This window comes from Telopea speciosissima, chromosome 1, assembly GCF_018873765.1.
Source record: "Telopea speciosissima isolate NSW1024214 ecotype Mountain lineage chromosome 1, Tspe_v1, whole genome shotgun sequence".
Taxonomy (NCBI): Eukaryota; Viridiplantae; Streptophyta; class Magnoliopsida; order Proteales; family Proteaceae; genus Telopea; species Telopea speciosissima.
The window spans coordinates 76,755,124-76,776,798 of NC_057916.1; the positions used below are offsets into that span (position 1 = coordinate 76,755,124).

At 36.9% G+C, this 21,675-nt stretch overlaps 1 protein-coding gene across 2 annotated transcripts; it reads right to left on the minus strand.

The window, feature by feature from the left end:
- Positions 1-8,147: 8,147 nt before the first annotated feature.
- On the minus strand, positions 8,148-14,525 carry LOC122648943 (tRNA-specific adenosine deaminase TAD1). 2 transcript variants are annotated; one of them, XM_043842269.1, is made up of 10 exons: positions 14,257-14,525; positions 13,895-14,015; positions 13,023-13,177; positions 12,755-12,856; positions 11,323-11,436; positions 9,618-9,790; positions 9,462-9,538; positions 9,248-9,367; positions 9,015-9,102; positions 8,148-8,262 (listed from the first exon to the last, which is right to left on the minus strand). In XM_043842269.1, exons 1-10 carry the CDS (start codon positions 14,432-14,434, stop codon positions 8,152-8,154), a joined length of 1,239 nt encoding a protein of 412 aa, XP_043698204.1. In that variant the 5' UTR covers positions 14,435-14,525; the 3' UTR covers positions 8,148-8,151. The 2 variants fall into 2 exon arrangements, with proteins under 2 accessions (XP_043698204.1, XP_043698203.1); XM_043842268.1 differs by having other exon boundaries at positions 12,987-13,177.
- Between the last annotated feature and the right edge of the window lie 7,150 nt (positions 14,526-21,675).

The window sequence follows — 21,675 nt, forward strand, 5'->3', positions numbered from 1 at the left end:
CTTCATTAATTCAAAGACTAATCCCAAATATTTAAAGGGATGATAATGTTCTCTGCACTAGGGTGGATGAAATGACCTTCCCCCCCCCCCCCCCCACTGAATGGCCGAAATGACCGTCAAACCCTGCCCCATGTGGTTGTAGGCCCTTATTAATTGTGATAAAATGAGGTTTTCATCAATGTATCTGGAAGCGCAGCCCTCTATCTTGACAAAGAGGCCGTCCTGGTGACAGACAGACCTTCGTTAACAACCAGAAGCCGCCTCCCTAACAACCCTTTCCAAAGAAGATAGTCCACGTGCATGAGCCTTTGAAGTGGCTTGCTAGATTTTATAGAAAAACCTAGAGCGATGCAGGCAAAAAATAGAAATTGCAAATAAATAATAATACAAATACACACAAAGATTTATGTGGTTCGGTAAGATTATCTATATTTATAAAGATAAGATCTACTTCAGTATCAAGGGTTATAGTCATTCATCATCACACCTCTTAGATTGATTTTAGAGAAACATACGTCAAAACAACCGTATCTACAAATAAATAGCAAAATCCTATATAGATAAATTACCAAAATACCCATATAACCCTAAAAAATCTCTCAAAACTATCGCCCTGCACCCCTCATGGACCCATCAGTTGGTCATAACTCTGATAACAAAGATTAACGCACAAGATGGGCCAATTCCTCAAGATCTTCAGAATCAGCCCACTAATGCAAGCCACAGAATTGACCCAAAAAACACAGCCAAGAGGAAGAATGAATGAACTCTTTTGAACTGTTATGGGAACTGGGAAGCTATTCAAATGTGAAACAACTCCTCAAGAAGGACCACCTGATAGCCCATATGCGTGTTAGTTTCAATCAATGCAGACAAATTCATAGGCCCCATCTGGGTCTTGAATTCTTAAATTCCAGACCGACTCTCCCTGATTCCCTTTGAATCAAATCTTCAAGTGAGTCTTCAATCTCAACAATAATGCATGGATAGAATCCTAAAAATGGGAATAATATTTTGTCTTTCATATCCATTTGGTGGACATAATTATCAAGTTGGCTTGCGGCTTAACCCCACCCTCTGCACCAATAAAAAAAAGTCTTGAGTAATCAATTGAGAGGAGAACGACCCAACCGAAAGGGAGGGAGTAATTGGATCACTCCTCACAGTTGAGTGGCATCAGAAAGCATTATTTGCAGAAAATCCCATTGAAAACCTTCCAATGTGTCCACCTCAGAAAGTGGAGAAGTGGGCTCCCTTAGTAGAAAAATGATTCACGAGATTATTCTGTTCATGGCTTCAGGGTGAGCATGTAAACACAAGATGGAAGCAGGCAAATCAAATCAAATAAATGTTAGAACTGGGGCCACACCTTTTGGCTTCAACCCCTTTGTTTAAGAACACTTACGCGTTACGAGGAGAATTGAAAATTTGACACCTAATGCAGAAAACTAAGGCTGTGTTTGGTATGCACTCTGAGAATGTTTTCTAGGTTGATTTCATATTTTCGGACGATAAAAATATTTATTTTTATCATTTGAAATGCAAAAGACCTCTTGTAAGCTGTAGGTCATAGCAGAGGTCACCCACGTTTGCCCTTCACCCCTTCCTATATGGCTGCCACTAGGAATGAACGGCATGAATTAAGGGTGTCAAAGTTCAGCTCCAACCGGTCAACTGAGTTCAGATTGAACCCTTAAAGGTTTAGGATTCATGGAAGCGATAGAAACAGAGATCAAACCAGACCAACCAAAAATCAGACCAAACCCGATAAAGAATCAAGATTGGGAATGATAGTAACCCAATAAGAAACACAACCCTAGATTTTTTCCATCACTTTCCCAATGTATACATGTAAAATTGAAACCGGATCGGACCAATAATAGTCCAATTACATACCGATAATAAAACCGGATCAAACTTGACCAAATCAAAACTGAAAATTCCTTAATGGTTTGGTTTCAAATTGGCCAATTTATAGACCGAAACCAATTCATCCTTAGCTTGAACCAACAACTACTCAAGAGGCACGCCACAATTCGAAGCCTGTTCATACGTAAACCCCACCTCCCCCCCCCCCCCCCCCCCTCCCCTCCCTCCCTCTCTGAGGGGGAATCAAAACCTGTTCATACCTTAACAATTCACATCCATAACCTACACGCACCTAATGGCTATTGACTGTATTAAGAGAGAAAGAAATAGAGGGAGGAGACGTACCAACCACTTTAAACAGTACTCGTCATACACAGGCATGCATGCACGCCACACCCTGGCCCCACTAAAAACAAATGATGCAACAGCAGCAGCAGCATCTTTCCTCGTCAAAAGGATAAAAGTATAAAACAAATGGAGATTTTCAACAGTACGCGTCAGCATGTGTCACTTAGAGCCGGTGGGTCCCTTTGTGCCCCTTTGTGCCAAATCCTGAATTGAACATGTCACATCATCTAATTCACAAGAACAAAGTTTGGCACGCTGTCAAGGTGTCCCAGCGAGTGTCATATATTCTCTCTCTCTTGAAAAGACCCTGTGTTAAGATCCAAAATGTTGATGACGTTAATAAAATGCTAAAAACAAGTCCACTGAACCAGGATTAGGCTACAGAAAGAAGGGAGCAGAACAGAGAGAACTATCTTACTTTTTTTGCCCCTTTACAAAGACCATCCTCTCTTATTTAAGGATTATCATCTTTTCAAGTGCAGTGCATCACAATTAAAATTCCAATCCTAAAAAAAATAGGGTAATTTACACATACCACCCCTGAGGTTTGATGAAAGGATGATTTTACCCCCCAATTTTGGAAAATTCTACATACTCCCTTGAGGTTTACAAACGGTAACAAATAAACCCATTCCGTCAGTTTATGACTAACGCTGTTAAAATCAAAAAGTAAAGCGACAAAAATACCCCTTCAAGAAAGAAAAAAAAACCTACAACTCATCTTCCCCAATTGATCTCCAAATCAATTGGGGAAGATGAGTTACAAGTATCCCCATCAATTGCTCCATCCTTGGCTTCTAATGGAACATCTCCGGTGAGCTTCCAGTGTACGTTTGGATTAACGAAACTAGGGTTTTCTTGGTCTTTAAAAATTTTAGCATATTTGCAATGATTCAAGCCAAATTCCAATCTAGACCTAATTCCTGGGTTTTAAGCCTGATGAGAAGATAAAATGCATTTTATTAGGAAAATGCTCAATCTAAGTTATGCCAAGGTTTACACAGAAAGTAGACAATAGACAATTATGACTGGCTCTACTCAAGTATGAATATGTTAGAAGAAAAGAAAAAAATAGAGAGAGAAAATGAACTACCAATAAGATGGACTTACCTTTTGACAATCAGGTAGATATCTGGCTATTTTTAGGGCTTCCACAACCAGGTAGGTAAATCGATGACAGAGGTTGCAGAGCACCAGAAATCAAAGGTGAAAACTACGTTTACCAAAACTAAGGCGACGCCCTACAAGGTTGTTCGCTAGAAAGAAGATCTGTGGAGCGGATACAATTGAGGATAAGCCCAATGGATGCTGTGGAGCTCCAGAAATTAAAGGCGGAAACCACTGAGGGGCAAAACTAGGGCGTCGGCCTTTCAAGGTTTTTTGATGGGAAGAGGAATTGTGAAGCAGCTACACTTGAGAATTACCCCCAATAGAATCTGTGGAGCTCGAGATTGGAGGAGGAGATGGTACCGAGGGTTGAGCGCAGGTCGTCCTTCACTGTTGCGTGGTTGAATGAGGAAAGGGGCTGAAGACCACCGTGGCTGATTTTGTTATGAGGCTCCAACAAGATATCCCTCGTCCCTCCACCTCGAGCCTCATCACACACAATGCAGCGGAACTCAAACCAATTCTCGACGAAAGCCCAAGAAGCTCACCGGAGATGTTCCATTAGAAGCCATGGATGCAACAATCGATGGGGAGACTTGGAACTCATCTTCCCCAATCGATTTGGGGAAGATGAGTTGCAGGTTTTTTTTTTTTCTTTTCTTGAAGGGGCATTTTTGTCACTTTACCTTTTGATTTTAACAGTGTTAGTCATAAACTGACGGAATGGGTTTATTTGTTACCATTTGTAAACCTCAGGGGGGTACACAGAATTTTTCTAAACTGGAGGGGTAAAATCATCCTTTCGTCAAACCTCAAGGGTGGTATGTGTAAATTACCCAAAAACATGGGCATAAGTGTTGGATGCACATCATTGAATTTTGACTCAAAAAAGTGTTGAGTAGACGGTTAGATTCTTAAGACACCGGGCGACTAACTCACCAATTCTGTTTACAACAAACTAACTCAAATCAACTGAACTGACCCTGTTATTCTGTTTACAACAAACTAAAGATTCTAACTCAACTCAACTCAACTGACTTAGTTATTTTATTATACGTAGTCCCTTAAGGCAAGAGATCTATTCCTCTACCTAGTGCTCCTACGTAGGGGCAGATCAACAGCCACCTCTGGCCACATTAGACCCCTCGCCCTCCTATATCCAGTCCTGGGATTAGTGTATATTGTTAACTTATCAAAAGCTGACACCATGTCCATCCCTCTCAAGAAAAAAAAAAGCTTTAGTCTCTAACAGTAAAAAAAAAAAAAGTAGAAAGGCTTCCACCTTTATATTTCTATTAGGTGTATGCCACCAAAATCCCATCCATCACCAACGGTGAAAAAAAGAATATCTGGAGCCAAAAGATACTCTATTTGAATTGAGAGAGTATTTGAACCTTTGTCTAATAAGGGCAAGAATTAATAATGGCATTTACAATTCCAGGAGTCGGATTAGAACGTCAACTCACCATAGGTGACGAGATTTGTGAAGGAAAACTTTCCCCAATAAGAAATAGGGAGATGATTTACTACAAAAATAGTGTAAGAAGGAATCGAAACACTACAACCAATGAGGGGTTGGAAAACGATATCAACCATATGAAGTCTACATGATTATATTAGAAGAGAGAAATGTCAATATGGGTTCAATTGTTTATTATATTATATAAAGATAATTTAAAAGAATCTATACAAGGGTAGTGAGAGTGACTAACACGTTCTCTATTTATATTAACATCTTACACGCCAAACCAATAGCAATAAACGAAAAAAGAGAAATCAATGAATGTAAATATACTATACAAAAGGACCCACATCTTTAATGAAGAAAGAATAAGAAAAGAAATCACAACCTTTTTCCCCAAGTATTATTAATAAACAAATAGGGAAAATTATGGATCAGCATTGTGGGTGATATTTTGAAATTGCACCTAATAATTATCTCTACTTCCAAGATGATATTGGTAGTTTTGAATATCAGATACAAACTAGCAATGTGTCAAATTTTAACGTCAAATTCAATCATTTACCCCCGCGGTGATGACACTTAACCCCTCTTCCACCCATGTTTGTCCATGCACCATCGTACACCTTCTCTAGTCTTGAAATTTTAGTTTGTTTTAGCACCTAGCCAACTTAGATTGGAGAGAAACTTGACACATGTGCATAAAAAACTTAAAGTCAAACTATATTAAAGCTGCCACGTGGTAAATATTTGATGCAAGCTGGTGTTTTGTGAAGACGCTCTCATGGTTCTCATACACGACTTAAAAAAATAGTCTAATAATGAAAAAAAAAATTCTCTTCATTCTATAACTCTCATATTTGTTAATCAATTATTAGAAATGCCTTTTCTATCAGCAATATTTCTTTTTTATTGGTGGACATTCTAGCAACAATGTTGACATATAAATTATAAAAGGACATTAAAAAAGAAAGAACTTATGTACATTATTTAAATCATATAACGTTATAATTCTATGCGATTATTAGCCATAAAAGAGCATATTATACTCTGATAATGTGATTAAAATAATTTGACTTTGATGCAGATCTTTACTAAAGTTATAATTATTAAATAGATATCCTACTACATAATGCAACATTAATGACAAGAACTCATAAACATATAACCCAGTCGGTGGAAAGACCTAGTGCACCTTTTATATTAATTAGGCGCTAATTCCATGCAAATTTGATGAAGATAGATAGAAGAGAATATTTTCAAATTTTATACATTAGCTAGTTTTTTTTTTTTGGTAAGAATCACATTAGTTAGTTCGCCTTCATTACTATAGCGACTCATGGACGTGTTCTTCCATCTAATGGTTACCATGAAGGATTAGACACTTACATTCCAACCATTAAATCAATGGACTCCACTCTGTTGGAATTTGTATCTGGACGCAAAGACTGCCCATCAAGTTTATCCCTTTCAGGTTTTTTATTTTTTAAATTATCCAATAGGCCTCAATAAGTCAGCCTTTGGCTCCTCATTGTTTCAATTCTCACCAGAATCTTTCTTTTACGTTAGGACTTTCTCCAGTTTTTACTTCTCACCTCCAATAAAAGTCCAGTTTACAAAGCTTACCATGGTTATTTTGGATACTCTAGTTTGCAGATCGCTTCCCAGGTAACCAAGAGAAACTAAGCAGGAACCAACAAACTAGTTCGAAATAGTATTTCCCTGCATCAGTCATAAGGAAAAACCAAAACACATCAAAAAAATCAGGGACGAAACTTGCGGGTGCCATTAAAGCTTCGCTCTCTGCTATCTCGTTACCTATTTTGTTCTGTTGACCAAAAAGTTTAGGAAGCCACACACTTGAAAGTGACATACCTGTTTCTCCGTTTCTACTGGACTGCAGATGGTCCTGTGAGAGACTGTTCTGAACCAAGGGAGAGCATACCAAAGACAGCATTGATGAATACATGGTTAAAACACTTGTGTAACACCTTAACTTTATATTAAGTCCTAGACCCCTGCTCTTCACTCAACAGTGAAAACTAGACATTGTACATCCTGTCGTCCATAACCGCTGATTTTTACACATAAGCCATGTACAGTACCTGGAACAGGTAGCAGACTATAGCACTGATTGATGATAGTTTCAGGTTTTTTTTTTCCTTCCTTTCTTGTAGGCATGGTTTCAGTCCCTTGATAAAGGAGGACATGGCACTCAAGATCCCACAGATAATACTGATCCACCAAGACTGCCACCCATCATGAAATACTGGTTTCTTACATCTCAACACCCATTACTGCATTTCCACCTAAAACCAGACATGTAGATAAACAAAGCATCCTGCTAGAGCTTCCCATAAAATCACAGTTGACTGCAAGGTTTGAACAATAATGGATGCCTCTATTTTTGGATGATCAACAAAAATATATGTGCAGAAAGCCACCAGTCAGAATCTATGCTCAATAGTCTGTGATACTCTTGACCTTTTACAGAGTTTCCCTATTAATACGATAGCCAAGACTGATAAGCACATGAACTAATTCTTATGCAGAAAAGTACCTCACAACACTCATAAAGACAAAATCTGCATATAACCTGTAATATCAATCGATGTTCAAACTGTACATTTATGATTCTCTTGGCCTTTTACATATCATGAGTTTCCCTATCAATACGATAGCCAAGACTGATAAGCACATAAACTAATTCTGATGCAGAAAAGTACTTCACAACACTCATAAAGACGAAATCTGCATATAACCTGTGATATCAATAGATGTTCAAACTGTACATTTATGATTCCCTACCTAGTGTTTTTTTTTCATCTTATATCAAACAAGTAAATCCAAGTTCCAGCTTCCCTCTTGCTTGCAAAGATGGTTGAAACAAGGTATATGAGTGCCGAATTATGAGATTGCAAAGCCTTTTGTATCTCTGATTTTGAGGACAAGCTCTTGTGCATCCAAAGTAAGGGTGTCCATTGGTTTGGTTTCGGTTTGGTTCAGGATACAATATGCAAAAAATGAACCAAGCAGCTTTAAAAACTAAAACAAACCGGTTCGTTTTGGTTCGGTTCTTTTTTATGTATTTGGCCTACATTTGTTTCTTATCTGGTTTTATTTGGTTCACACTTGTTTTTTATATGATTTTCGGTTCAGGTTCAGTTCATACGGTCGAGCTTGGTTTATTTTATTACTGTTCATAACGCCAGTTTTAACTTTAAAGCCGAACCACTTTTTCTGGTTCGGCTTTAGACATCCATTTTTGTTCCGGTACTAAATTGACACCCTTAATTTAAAAGACCAAGTTAATAATAGTGATTTAAAGTCCAGAAGATAGTTACACAGCAGATGACCTCACCTTACTACCTTAAAATAGGGAATGCCGCAAGATCCATAGGTTTCAGAATCCAATTTCTGAAAGGCAGATTATCTTTGAAAATCTTCAAAGTGGAACTGTATTCATCAGCTCTTTCCTGCATAGTAGTTTAAGACTTCAACATTGTTTACAGGTATACTGATGAGTGATGATCATAAATATCAAACTTTTAACTCATTACAGAAAAATATTTGGCAATTCAAAATAAAGCAGGTTCAGGTAAACTAGCATGACTCATAAAGACAATGACCTGAGTTAGTGCATTAAGCAAGACCCATCTCAACTAGATCAAACTACAGTTACATTGCAATAGTTGATATAACATTCCAAGGAATTGTGGATGAGGCTGGACCTGGACACAATAAGCTGGATAAACATTGGTAGTTCACAGGTTAAAAACCATATTTATAGTTTATCCCAAACATATTCCTTGAATAGTTGAATAGATACGTCCAATATCCTGGTCCTCTTGATAACCATCCTCACATATATTATGCTACGCTAGGGCGTTTTTTTTTCTTTTGTATTTAGCATATCTTTCCATAACCATTTTTAGCTGCACAACTATCATCTCACTCCAAAGAAAAGAACATGGTGCATACACTGAGGCAGCTTCTTAAAGCCAGGTTTCAAACATGGCACTCTCATATGCCTTCTGATAATGACGTTGTCGGGGATGAAATGTTGGAGCTTACCACCATGAGATGTTCTTGGTGATAATCGTGCTACAACCATAAATGGGTCCCTTGTTTCTCATTTTTAATACAAACTTTGACTTGCCAAAAAGAGGAATCCAACTAAAAGGTATGGCATATTTCTTATCAATATGTAGAGTAAACCAGATATTACCTTCAATTCTCGATAAGATACAGCATCAGCCAGGACTTCATCAGAGCATCCACATCTCAGTGACACAAAGAGATCCAACAGGCGTTTCCTGCATAGAATATAAAGATACATGATGCAAAATAGTTATATCCTTCTGTAACCACAGGATGTAATACGTTCACAAAACACAAAGTGAAAACAAGAAGCATCTATGCCTTCCAGTAAGATTTTCACAGATCAAGCATTTTGCGTACTTGCATAAAGACGATTCAGTGGCGGGGGAAAGTGCCCCTTTTGAGGATGTGCCTTGCTTTCTGCCAGTGGTTCCAAGGATAACTTCATGCAAGCCATACTTGTTCCAGCAAACAGAATACCTGGGAATTATTAAATATACCACTTTTAACAAATGAATAATCTTTCAACATTTGATATGCCAAGGATAGAGTGAAATGAAGATTTAAAACACACCCGCAAGTTAAAGTTTCTGCAGTGGAGTCTGATTGCTGAAACTCCTTAGGTGGTATTGGGGCCTCCCAAAATAGTGGCTGCCAATGGCATAATAGTGAGTATGTCATAAATATGCTTGCTTTACTCATTTGTTAAGATGTAATACACATTTTGAACCTTGTTCACTCGAAATGGTGCAGTAAGCCTGCTAGATAATGGAAAGATGCGATCAAAAAGTGCTCTCTTCAAATTATACTCTAGGGGAAGTTCTTCAGAACGATTGCTAGGAGAGCGCCCAACAGTAATGGAAGATAGGTAGACAGGTTGAAGAAAGCAAGAAAGCAAAGATCCTGAGACAAAGAGGAAGAGATGTATAATGAAAACCTGAACAATGGCTGTCATGTGTATTTTGGGATGACAAAATAAACATCATGATCCTTCTTTATTACCCAAAAAAAAGCATCTCATAAAGGCTAAACAACGATAAAAAAGAGTTTGTATGGAATGGTACATCAGACGTATATCTTGACTCTTGAGAAGGTGAGGTTGATTGCAGTGACTCATATAGAAAGTTAAAAAATAGACATAATCAGGTTGCAGTCATCTCCATATGCTTTGATAGAATGAATAGAAGGATGGAGTTCTCTTTCCATATTTTTTAAGTGAGTATAAGGGAAATGTGGAGATGAGAGTAAAAATTATAGTCAAATAAAAATTACCATAACTTGCTACCTGCTTCCAAAGTGCACATAATTTACAGCTACAATTTTCCTCCAAAAGAAGTTTGCCTAAATAAAATCAGGGGAAAAAAAATCACTGGGCAAAAGGTTCCGGATACTTTCAAAGTAGGTTAAATATCTTACTTACTTGCCATTTTCCTGCACCATAATGCACCTACACTCTCTCTCTTTTCTTTTTATTTAATTTTTTTTTTTTTTTTTTTTTTTGGGGGGGGGGGGGGGGGGGGGCTGGTGGCAACAAGAAAGCAAAACACAAAGCTTCACAGAAGAAGAGAAAATGATTCAAGATAAGCAGAACCTCAAGAAAAGAAATATTTTCAACTGCCTTGATGTAGTTCGCAACCAGAAGGAAGAGAGAGATAAGAGTCTTCTTGTGGTTCGGTCCGGTTCATCATTGAACCAAATTTTGACCCAAACCAACCCATGAGATTGGAGATCCTGGTTTCCTTAAAACCTAGATATTGGGGGGTCTAGGTAGGATAATAGTTTCCTTATCTTGTTGGTTTACTTTATTAGAGTTCAATTTGTAACAGCCTAACAGGTTACTCCTATTACAGCATACGAAGTTTTCCAATGTTTGTTTTTTGATGGAAATAAACATTGGAAAACTTTTCAACATGATGATTTGGTATTCAAAGTTAACTCCAAAAACTTCGTAGTGGAACCATGTTAGAAACACTTGACAGCTACCATCCCAATGGAAACTATCAACATGATGTCACATAGGAGGCTAGGGATCCATCTGTTATTCAATCCACTTTTAAAGCATGATCAATTAGCTCAAACAAAAAGAAAATGCAAAATCAACGAAGATAATTGCTACAAATTTTTTTTATTTTTTGGTAATCCAATTTTCACTGTTGTTGGCCATCACATTTCCAGAAAAATAAGGATTGAATATGTTTGCACAAGGAGGTAACCATATGGCACTAAATCAGTTGTTTAAACATAGCATTCATTAGACACTCCTACCAGCTCTGTGTTGTAGAAGCTAAACATACTTTTCATCTTAAAATATAATTCAACACCAGCAGCACGCAACATCTGTGACAATTAACATACTAGTATAGTCAACCAATTCAATAGAGTATTGCAATTAAAGGCAATAAAAGTCAAGTGAAAGTCATAGAAAGTATTAAAACCTTGGATGCCCACAACATTCCATCGGGCAATTTTATCGGAGCAGCTCACTGACAATGTTGTATCACCACGACCAGGTTTCCTCTGAACCATGCCAACAGCTTGTATACAGTCACCTGATCAAGAATACAAAAAAATAAATGTACACCCATATAGATCTAGCACTTATGTATGAATTCATATCCCATTAAGCTGCTAAAATTAAATATAACATTTTGAATGAAGATTGATGTCAAAAGACAGATCGACAATACAGAAGAGGGTGACAGATATAACAGAATATTCACAGTAACGAGTCTTAGAATTTATAGACAAGAATGAAATCATAGATCTGCTTTCTAAGGCCTCAGTTGTACAGGACTTAATGATCAAAACCCACCATCCTTATCAATTATACCAAGGAAGAGTACAGAATATGTAAGAAAAATTCCAAGTCCCATTAAATTAAAGACAGATTGACGAGATTAATCCAATTCTCTAGAAAGGATTGAAGGTTGGGAGAGCTTCACCATGACAAGAAAACTGAGCAGATGAAAGATAAATTGTAGGCTTGTGACAAGGAAATCTTCAGAAACATTGACAACATCCAAAAGCCTAGAAGAGGCGGATGGAATTATTTGACAATGAAGACAAGGATGGCATCATCAAGGAGAAAGGTGAGAAAAGAGAACTGCCAAAATAAGAACTAGCATGTAGTACTCATAAGAAGGAACTCACATAGAAGCAAAAGAAATCAACAACTATTTTTTATTTTCACAAAGAAAGAGAATATCAAGGAGGAAACCTAAAATTTATTTGGAGATTTTTTTTGTTTCAAGACTCTGTGTTATCAGGTTCCAAAAAAACATACCAAGGAACTTTGCCCCCCCCCCCCCCGCACCTAGGAGGCATGCACAAGATGGCTAGTAACTTAAGCAAGCTTTTTTTTTTTTTTTGATGTTAAACAAATTCGTGAATTCTATTAAACAGAAACGTAAGAAAGTGAATTGTTCAATCTGTCAGCAATAACAGTTGTACAATTCATGTGCACAAAAAACAAAAGTTACACGTAAGTGAGGATGGTTTTAGTTCATGTATTTCAAAAACTAAAGTTATAATTTATTAAACATGTGTGTGTAACAAAACCATCTAAGCAGGCCCATTATCCAGTGCATCCAAATAAAATCAAAATGTTGAAACAATCACTTATTGAAGTTAGGAAGCATTCATCGTTACAAACCTCTTCCCCCCCACAAAAAATAAATAAATAAGATAAAACAGTCTATTTCCAGCTTTACATGTTTGGTGGCTACCAGGTAAGGGATGGATTATTCAGTAATAATGAAAAAGAGAAGCTCAAAATCTGAGATTCCAAATCCAAATAATGATACTCATTCAATGATTTATGACACTCCAACAATCTGTTACCATCATTGTTTATGAATTCTTCATTACCTTCATCGGTGGAACTCATGAGTCCATTCATAGATAGTGATGAACTTTGTTCTGTTAGGGGTGAATCTCTAATTGAAAGCAATGACGAAGAGGCATCCCCACCTACAAAAGAGAAAACCAGAATGGGATAAACACCTAAGCAGTTTTCCCCCAACAATATATAGAGGACAGAAAACTTCGATTGTTTATAGAGCCACTGAAAGATAATACAAGGGCTTTGAGTAAGACTTACAGGGCAACTGTGATATATATAAATGCAGCTGCCAACCTGGTCGGATAGAGTATTTTCCTTCACCATGACCATCGATCTCCAAATGGAAAAGGAAGTTCATGGAATTATCACTCTGCATCTGTTGTCTACCATTATTACATCCATCCCTGGTACAAATGGTATTGAGATATCCAATCTCTGTATAAAAGAACCTGCCATAATGGGGATGACATACTTCTCAACGCATACATTGAAAAACTATACAAAATAGCGTGCAACTGAGGACAACTAAAATGACATGGTTTAGAAGAAAATAATTTCAAATTTTAGTATAATATAAATCACAACCTAAAGATCTTGAAAAAAAAATGTTCTGGGCATGTAAAAATTAAGCATGTCATGGAAAGAAAACAAATAGCTGAAGTTAGACCCTGGCAACCCACTTACAATGACACGGACTGAGGCACCATAGATGGGGGCAACTGGGTGCACTGCCACACTAAAAAGTTTGGAGGCCATACCTCCCCTCCCCCAAGTTGACTGATATTACTTGTCCATTCCCTCAGGTTCCAGTGCATTCAACAGAAGTTATTTTATAGGAATTGTCTTACAAGCAAAAGGAAATATAAAGAGTTTCATCAAAAAATTTGATTTTCTAGGATAAACTCTTTTCTCTTGAAACAAAAGGAGCATTGAAGAACCGTTAATACAAAGCACGATTTTCTTTTTCTTATTCTTTTTTTTTTTTTTTTTGGAATATAAAACGCATGATTAATCTCCCTTCTCCCCAGTAATATCTCATAAAGCCATTGAATCAAGCATGTCATAATTGCTTTAAGTTTAAGCCTTTAAGGTGCATTCAACTGTCCATCTCTATAAATTTAAACAAATTTATAATTGATGAGAATAAGAGCATAGTGAAACTGAACCTCAGGAGAGCTCTTCGTGCAATAATTTCTGCATGCGAATCGTTTACCACATCGCCATGTGCACTCAGCCTCGACCGTCCGAGACATTTAGTTCCCGTTCCCACTGCGATAACTTGTAAATCTGAAAGAGTGGGGAGGGGGGAAAGACCATGGCAGCCACAAATGAGTCCGGCACAGTAACCTCCCTAATCACGTTTTGGACATAGTGGAACAAATGCGAAATTCGAGTCGAATTTCATACAGACATTCATGATCCATTAGGCTAGTTGTATAGTTTCCCCGAATTGAGAGAACAACAGAAACAACTCTGAACACTATGCCCTAGAAAAGAACATTAGGGTTTTGCGGGAGGGGAAGCGCACCTTGAGAAGGAGAAGAAACGAGAAATGCCGCCAAAACGGTAGTTTCTCGCCCTTGAGGTTTTCCTTTCTTCGGGAGAGAATTATAAACTGATAAAACTGCCTCTGATACCCTCTCTCCCCAACTCTTCTTCGAAGGAGGAGAAGGAGGAGAAGATGACGATTCAGCGCGGGAAGCCATAAATTTCAGAATAGCCGGGAAATTTTCAATCTACGCTATTTATTGTAGAGGCGGTGAATAATGTTGGTGTCGATCTTCTCGGCCCGGCCTGTCTAGCCCGTACATACCCGGACAGATTAATATAATGCATGCTATCTGATTTGGCCTCATATTCCTACGGATGTAAACGGATCGGATTTGGCTTGGATAGTGCTATATCCGCATCTACATCTGCATTCAATTAGCTTTCTAACGGATTCGAATAATGCTAAATGGAAACGGATATGAACACGGATATTTTATCCATTTATATGTAAATATAGCTTTTCGGATAGCTATAGTCTATTTGTATCTGCATCCGTTTAGCTTTCGGATAGATTCAGATAGTGCTTATCGGATACGAATATGGATACGAAAACGGATTTCGGCTATTCATTTACATCCCTACATCTTCCGATCCTTTACTTTAGAATTTGTTGGACAAGGCCATGTTTGGATGGGAGATTCTTGATTTTGTGATTGTGGAATTGTGAGGAAATTTTAGAATCTGCGTGCCCCAACAAATTTTTTACATAAAATTTTAAGAAACTCTAGGCGTTGAGAGGGTCACCCATGCAAGGGTCGATAGCATACCCTTGGAAGTCCCATCCAACGATAGTAAGGGCAAGGAATCTCTATACCCACATTATAAAGAAATTCGATCCTTTTCTTACAAGACATGGACCATAGCCACAAATGCAACATTATCAAAATAAAGACGAAGACCATGGCTTTCCTTCTGCTCCAATTATCTACTGTAGTTCACATTAGTCTTAAAAACTTCATTTGCGCACACATAAAATGGCATGTGGGATCATTATCCAGTGCTGATCCCGCCTATATGGGATCCTAGGAGGGGTGATTGACTGACTGGTAGAGTTGGTCCTAACCTTTGGCATTTTTACATAAAATGACCACCCTCAAAATTCGAACTAAGCATTTGCCCTGGCAGTATAAACCTTTTACCAGCGAATTTTTCTTTCTTTTTTTTTAAGGAAACTAATTGAAGTAGCCAATAGAATTTACCCATTTCAGGTATATGGACAACAAATCTTCCATCTATTATCAAAAAATAAATAAATCTTCCATACGAATTGAATTCCTTGAATGGCCACATGAATTTGTTCCTTCCCATGATAGAGATACATATAAACATAGTATAAGAACAAGTTCTTGAAAAAGGTTCTCTTTCAAGAAAATTACTTTTAGAAGCGCCAAAAGCCAGAAATTAAGCTTTTGTTTTTCTTTTTACTATTTTGGGACTAAAAGGAATTATAATTTCCCTTAAATTAATGATATTCAACCCTAAAGAATACACTATGGACATTTTTCGTTTTTGAATGAGATTGGTTGAGACATCCCATCAACATTTAAAACCACCAAATGAGTGGACATTAAAGATAATTGGTTTTTGATAATTTTCTGTCTGCTGCACTATCAGTAATTAACAAATATTTTCATAAAACACAAACTCTTGTTTGTAGTACTTAACTTTAATTTCTTGATTAGAATTTTAATCTATTCTCCCAATGGCATTGAAATAGGATTACAAAGAAACCACCACCATTGTCATTCCTAGTGCCGAAAAATAGATGATCTATAGGTTTTTTTTTTTTTTTTAAAAAAAAAAAGAAAGAAGAAGAAGATGATGAGCCCATTTCATAAAAACACTTGATAATGCAACAAAAGAAGCAAGTGATTTACTATTAATTACACTTTTTTTTTGTGTTTATTATCAATACCATTCATTTTATGTGGTTAATCTTCAGGGTGCGACACTAGTTAGATATGGCTTCTGTGTCATCTTCCAATTTAAGCAAGTTATTTTCTTCTTTTAATAGAGCACAAAATTATTATTATTTTTTGGTAATCTTCTGGAACTTTTTCTTATGTAACATATATATATACCATAGTGGTGAGGCTTTTGGATGAAAGGTTGAATCGTAAAAGAAGAGTTGCAGAAGTCAACTGATAATTGACCTGTCTGATAGTGGATAGTGGTGGGGCTTTTTATTTTCGCATTTCTTTCCAAAATATTTTGAGGGGTAGCATCTAAAAACCAAACTTAGTCTACAGTAATTGTGTTTAGTGCGTCATTTTGATTGGTTTAGTGACAGTGATGCTAGGCGTAACAGAATCCAACCATTACATGTGACAAGTTAACAATTGGTTTTGGGGAAAAAAACGCTACCTGGTTTGTGCGGTACCTAGACATAGAGTCACACAAAATGACTGCCGTGCCTCCATGAAAAAGTGGTTGTCATTTTGTGCAGTCCTATGTCTAGGCGTAGGAGTCAGGCATCGCACACTACCAGATAGTATTCTCTTTCCCATTGGTTCATTATCAAATGGTGAGGACTCACTCATGGGTTTGAATCAAAGGGTTTTTGGATCCAATCCACATATAGTTTGCCATTCAATTTTTTTTTTAATATAATAGTAAGGGGGAGGTTTTAATGCACAGTTGCATGAGAGAGATAGAGGTTACTATACAAAGCGTCAAAGGGGTTGGATTTGTCTTTTCAATCCCTTCTTGTATGAGGGGGGACAGGACCGTGCACGGAACCTTTTGCCTAATAATAAAATGCAGAAATTACAGACAGATGCATGCTATTTCATGACGGCTTAAGATAAACGTCCTTTGATAGTCCACAAAATTTTCTCACATGATAAAATGATGTGACAATTCCAACTATTGGATAGACAATGGACGGTCTAGATAGGCCATTATTTGCCAAATTTTAAACTCAAATTCAACTATATATTTATTGCGTATTGGCATGCATCCTCATGTGTGTCCACGCATGGCGACAAAATTTAAACCATTAATTTGCACTTTTTCCATAATCTTAATTTCTAAGCTCTATTCTATCCACTTGGCAAAATTCATTTGGGCTAAATTTTAACACATGAACAGGGAACTTAGGGGTTGTACATGCAATGTGGCTTCATCTAACATGCCATATGACATATGTTTGGGCCAAGTAGATAGGCTTATCTAGTCGGATTGACTATTGTGAGACCCTCGTATTTAGTTGTCATAGTTGAGTTTAGAACCCTGAATAGACAATTGGTGATAAACTGGGGGAAGGTGAGGGTGGCATCAAGTCCTCATACCCCTCATGACCTAGGTGACATATATAATGAAATAGACGAAGCAAAGAGTCGAGATCCGAGAGGGTGAGATAACTTAAAAAACCCGTCCTTAATTTGAATTGTTGGTTGCAACTCACTTGCATGAAGCAAAAATCACTAGGAAGTGCCGATCAACCATACATTGGTGAATTTGTTCTCAGGCCTTGTATACATCACTCATCACATTATTGAAGCTGGCCATTCCCAAAGTCATAACTTTAACCACGAGGAGGTGGATGATGAAGGCATGGGTAGTGATTAGACTGAAATTGTATCTTTTTCAAGTAGAACTATTAATGCTTGTTAGGTATTTTGGTTTGACATTACTTTACGCGTAAAAAGAAGCAAGCTACATCTGTGTTAAGGTTGGAGCTTAAAAGGTCTTCTTTCATTTCTCGGTGATGAAGTAAAACCAAGTTCATCGTCTTCGAAAATTAAATATAAACATCAAAATCTTACATGTGAAAACACATTTGGACCCCGTCTGTTCCATTCAATGGGTTAATTAAAACTTAATTGGATGGATTAATACACAAATGTAGTTTTTTTTAAATTGTGTCAAAGACTCAAAAGAGTCAAATTAGTAGATAGGGATTACGGAAGTGTTAGGTTGAGACCGTTCCAAAGTCTGAAATCTCTACGGAACGTCAACTATGAAGCTACGACGAGTACTGATCACCTGTACGTTTTATCTCATCCGCAAGCTCTTGCACCTTTTTGTTTCGTTCTACATTTTCTTTTTTTTTTTTTGGGTAGATTTTTCGTTCTACATTCATTCACATGTATTATTTAGTATTTTTATACCTTTTTTTAAGTTAGAAGATTTCCATTTAAGTCACCTAACGGGGCGGCTAAGAGAGGATAAATACTATAATATTTCCATTAGAAATGATCGTTAGCAGAGATGTTGAGTTCTTAATTTGATTGAATATAAGCATTTAAACTTTGGTTTGAACCTAAAAAAAGTATTGGTGATCATGAATAATAGGGTGTAGGAGTTAATAATGAACCAAAAATTCAATCATAGAAAAGTTTTCTTCTCCACAGGTGAAGGAAGACTTAGTCCCTTATATATTCATGAAAGAATTAAAATCACTATATCGTATAAAAGGTAGTGGTGAAAAATGAAATGGATACAATATCTCTTGAGGGAGGAAGCCAAATATGATATTTGACCAAAATATTATAGTTACCCCTTGGGAAACGTCAAAATAAAACCACTATCCGTATAAGACTTAGTTTTTCATCACAATAGGTGAAGATAAATTTCTTCTCCGATGGTATTTGATACTATGATTGGACTCTAGGAAGAGGAAATGTCATCATTAATTTTAATGTCGAAATTTTGAAATACTCTTCTTTAGTCCAATCAAAGAGTCAGATCAAGTGGATAAAGAGATTCCCTCATCACCGTGGGTTGAGAGAATTGAATCCTTTAGTATAAGTCTTAAAACTACTGTGATAGATTGGGAAAATACATAGGTTAATTAGCATCGTGAATGGGGTGAGAGTGTTAATAGGAGAGGGGTGGGCTTGCCGCTTGCTCTAGATAAGTAGGTGGCCTTGCCCAATGGTAGGGCTAGGGATGGGAGAGACAAAGTGGTGTTTTCCTATGGGGGAGAGGAGAGATAGAAATGTTGGCCCACCATTTTCCCTATATTAATAATATTATGGGAAAATGTTCTCTGGGGGGAGGGTGTAGGTCACGCCCAGACAATGAGGGGAGAAATGACTGCCCCATCCTCTATGAAATGCAAAAATTCCACCCTTGAGATGCCAACATGCACACTCTCATTGGCTGCGATGCGGGTGTGGCCCCTGCGCTCCACCATAGAGAATGCTCTCCCGAATATTATATATCGAAGAAGCTAAATTTACTCGGAATCACATTTATTAAAAAAGAAACAACAATATGATGAAACTAAAGTAAGGCTGCTTCGTCTCAATTGAAAGGAAAATAGAGTGAATGAAAGTGAAATCAATTTATTTACCATATTTCGTAAAAACTTAAAAAAATGACTATGAGACATATATATAAGATGATAGAATAGAAAATGCTCCTATAATAACTAATAAGAAAGTGAATTGACCAAGAAATGATATTGAATATTCAATATATTTTAAGGGAAAAGGTTTTACGTACGATTATGTCTTTAATAGTTAAATGGGAAAGGGGTACAAGTGTTATTACACATCTGCCCCCCAACCTCATGGATCATATACGTACATGATCGTGTATAAAAATTAGATTCATTTTTTAATTCAAAAAATTTGAACCAATAGATAAATATAGAAGATTGGAAGCCATAAAAGTGGAATCAATTCTTCTTTTTTTTTTGGTAAGTGAATCAATTCTCTTTTCTATTATAATAAAGGTAGCAGGTCTCAAGGTAGACAAATTTTATGAATTATATAAATTGGGTTTCTAGTAGAATTTAAATAATCCAATTTGAACTTACCCAAAAAAAAAAAATTCCAATTTGAATATTTTTTCTCTGCACAATTAACTTAGCTGACTGTGGTTTGTTTTCTTTTAAACGGTTTATGATTATTTTATCCTTCTATACCTGCCATCTTATTTTGCCATTATTTTTTTTTTCGCCACATTTTTAATGTTTTAAAAAATAATTACCAAGAAATTATTTTAAATGTTTTAAAAAATGATCACCAAACAATTTTGAATTTTTTGGATAGAAAACATTATTCATTTGATTTGCACAGAGACGACTCAGACGAGCAGACGACGAAGTTGAAAAGCTGGGAATTCAATAAATCACCGCTGCCCACACCGCATGCCCTCCACATCGTGCTCTCACGCCAGTGGTTGACCGTTGTTTGGTTACAAGAACAGCCCTAATCCGGATGCACATCACACCTGTCTAAGATCAGCTTCTAGTTTTAGCAGCAACGTTACAAAACCCTGCCACGTAAAGGTGTCAATCTTGAACCGGAAGTGACTAGTTGAAATGGAATCGGCTGTTCAAAACCGATCGAATCAAATCGAACCAATTATTTTTTGTTTTAAAATCTAATAATTGATTCTTTTTCGATTCTGATTTAATTGTTAAAACGGTAAATTGATTAAATATTATAATATTCTTTATAAAGAACGAAGCTTAAGAAAAGGAGAGAGAGAGAGAGAGTGTTTGGACAAAATTGTGTTGCTCCACTTTACGTGAGAGAATCTTCACGTAAATGACTCATAGTCGTTCAGATGAAATCCAATCTGTAAAAATCTGCATGGTTGTGAATCATTCACGACGTAAAGAGTCACCGAACTTCCGATTCACATCTTTATTCTTTTTTTTTTGGTAGGAATTTACACCCTTATTTACCAATGGTTATAGTCGAATCCCTCACCCCTTCAAGGGTGGAGGGCCAGATTAATGGGTTGAACTAGAGGGGTCAGCTTAAACTTTTATCAATTTTAGGATTAAGTTTTCCTCCATCCAAAGAGAACGATTCATCCGCCATTCCCCTCCTAAGATTTTCGTATGTTTCAAAATACCCTTTGAATATCCTTTGCTGCCCCGCAGATCCCATTCACCTTGGGTGGAGGGAAACTCGATCCTTTTATAAAAATGGTGGCTGGTGTACGTTGGTTATCCTTTCAGTACTGAGCTGCCCAAGCAAGTTTGCAACTCTGGATTTGATTTCCATTTAAAGATAAACATTCAGTGATTCAGATTAAACTGTGATGTGGAAGCATTTAAAGGATAAGGTTTGAGATGAGATATAAAATGAAACAAGTTAAAACAGTGCAACCCCCCCCATCTTCCCCATGACATCAACATTTCTTGAGTAATAATTAAAACTAAATTTGATGATGACTTAAGAACCATTAATTGCTTTATGGTTCCCCAATAGAATTGTTTAAGCTTTAAACCCTTTGATATAAGCCAAAAGATAATTAATAGAAAGAAAAAAGATAATTTAAGCTTTGAAGTATTAGGCTCCCACTTAAGGTTTCAGTGTTCCACTTTCTCAATAAACTATTACCCTTAACACGCAGAGGGGGCCAAATCAAACTTCATTTTCCCATGCCTTAATTGTGACAATGGCAGCATATGTGTTATAAAACAAACACC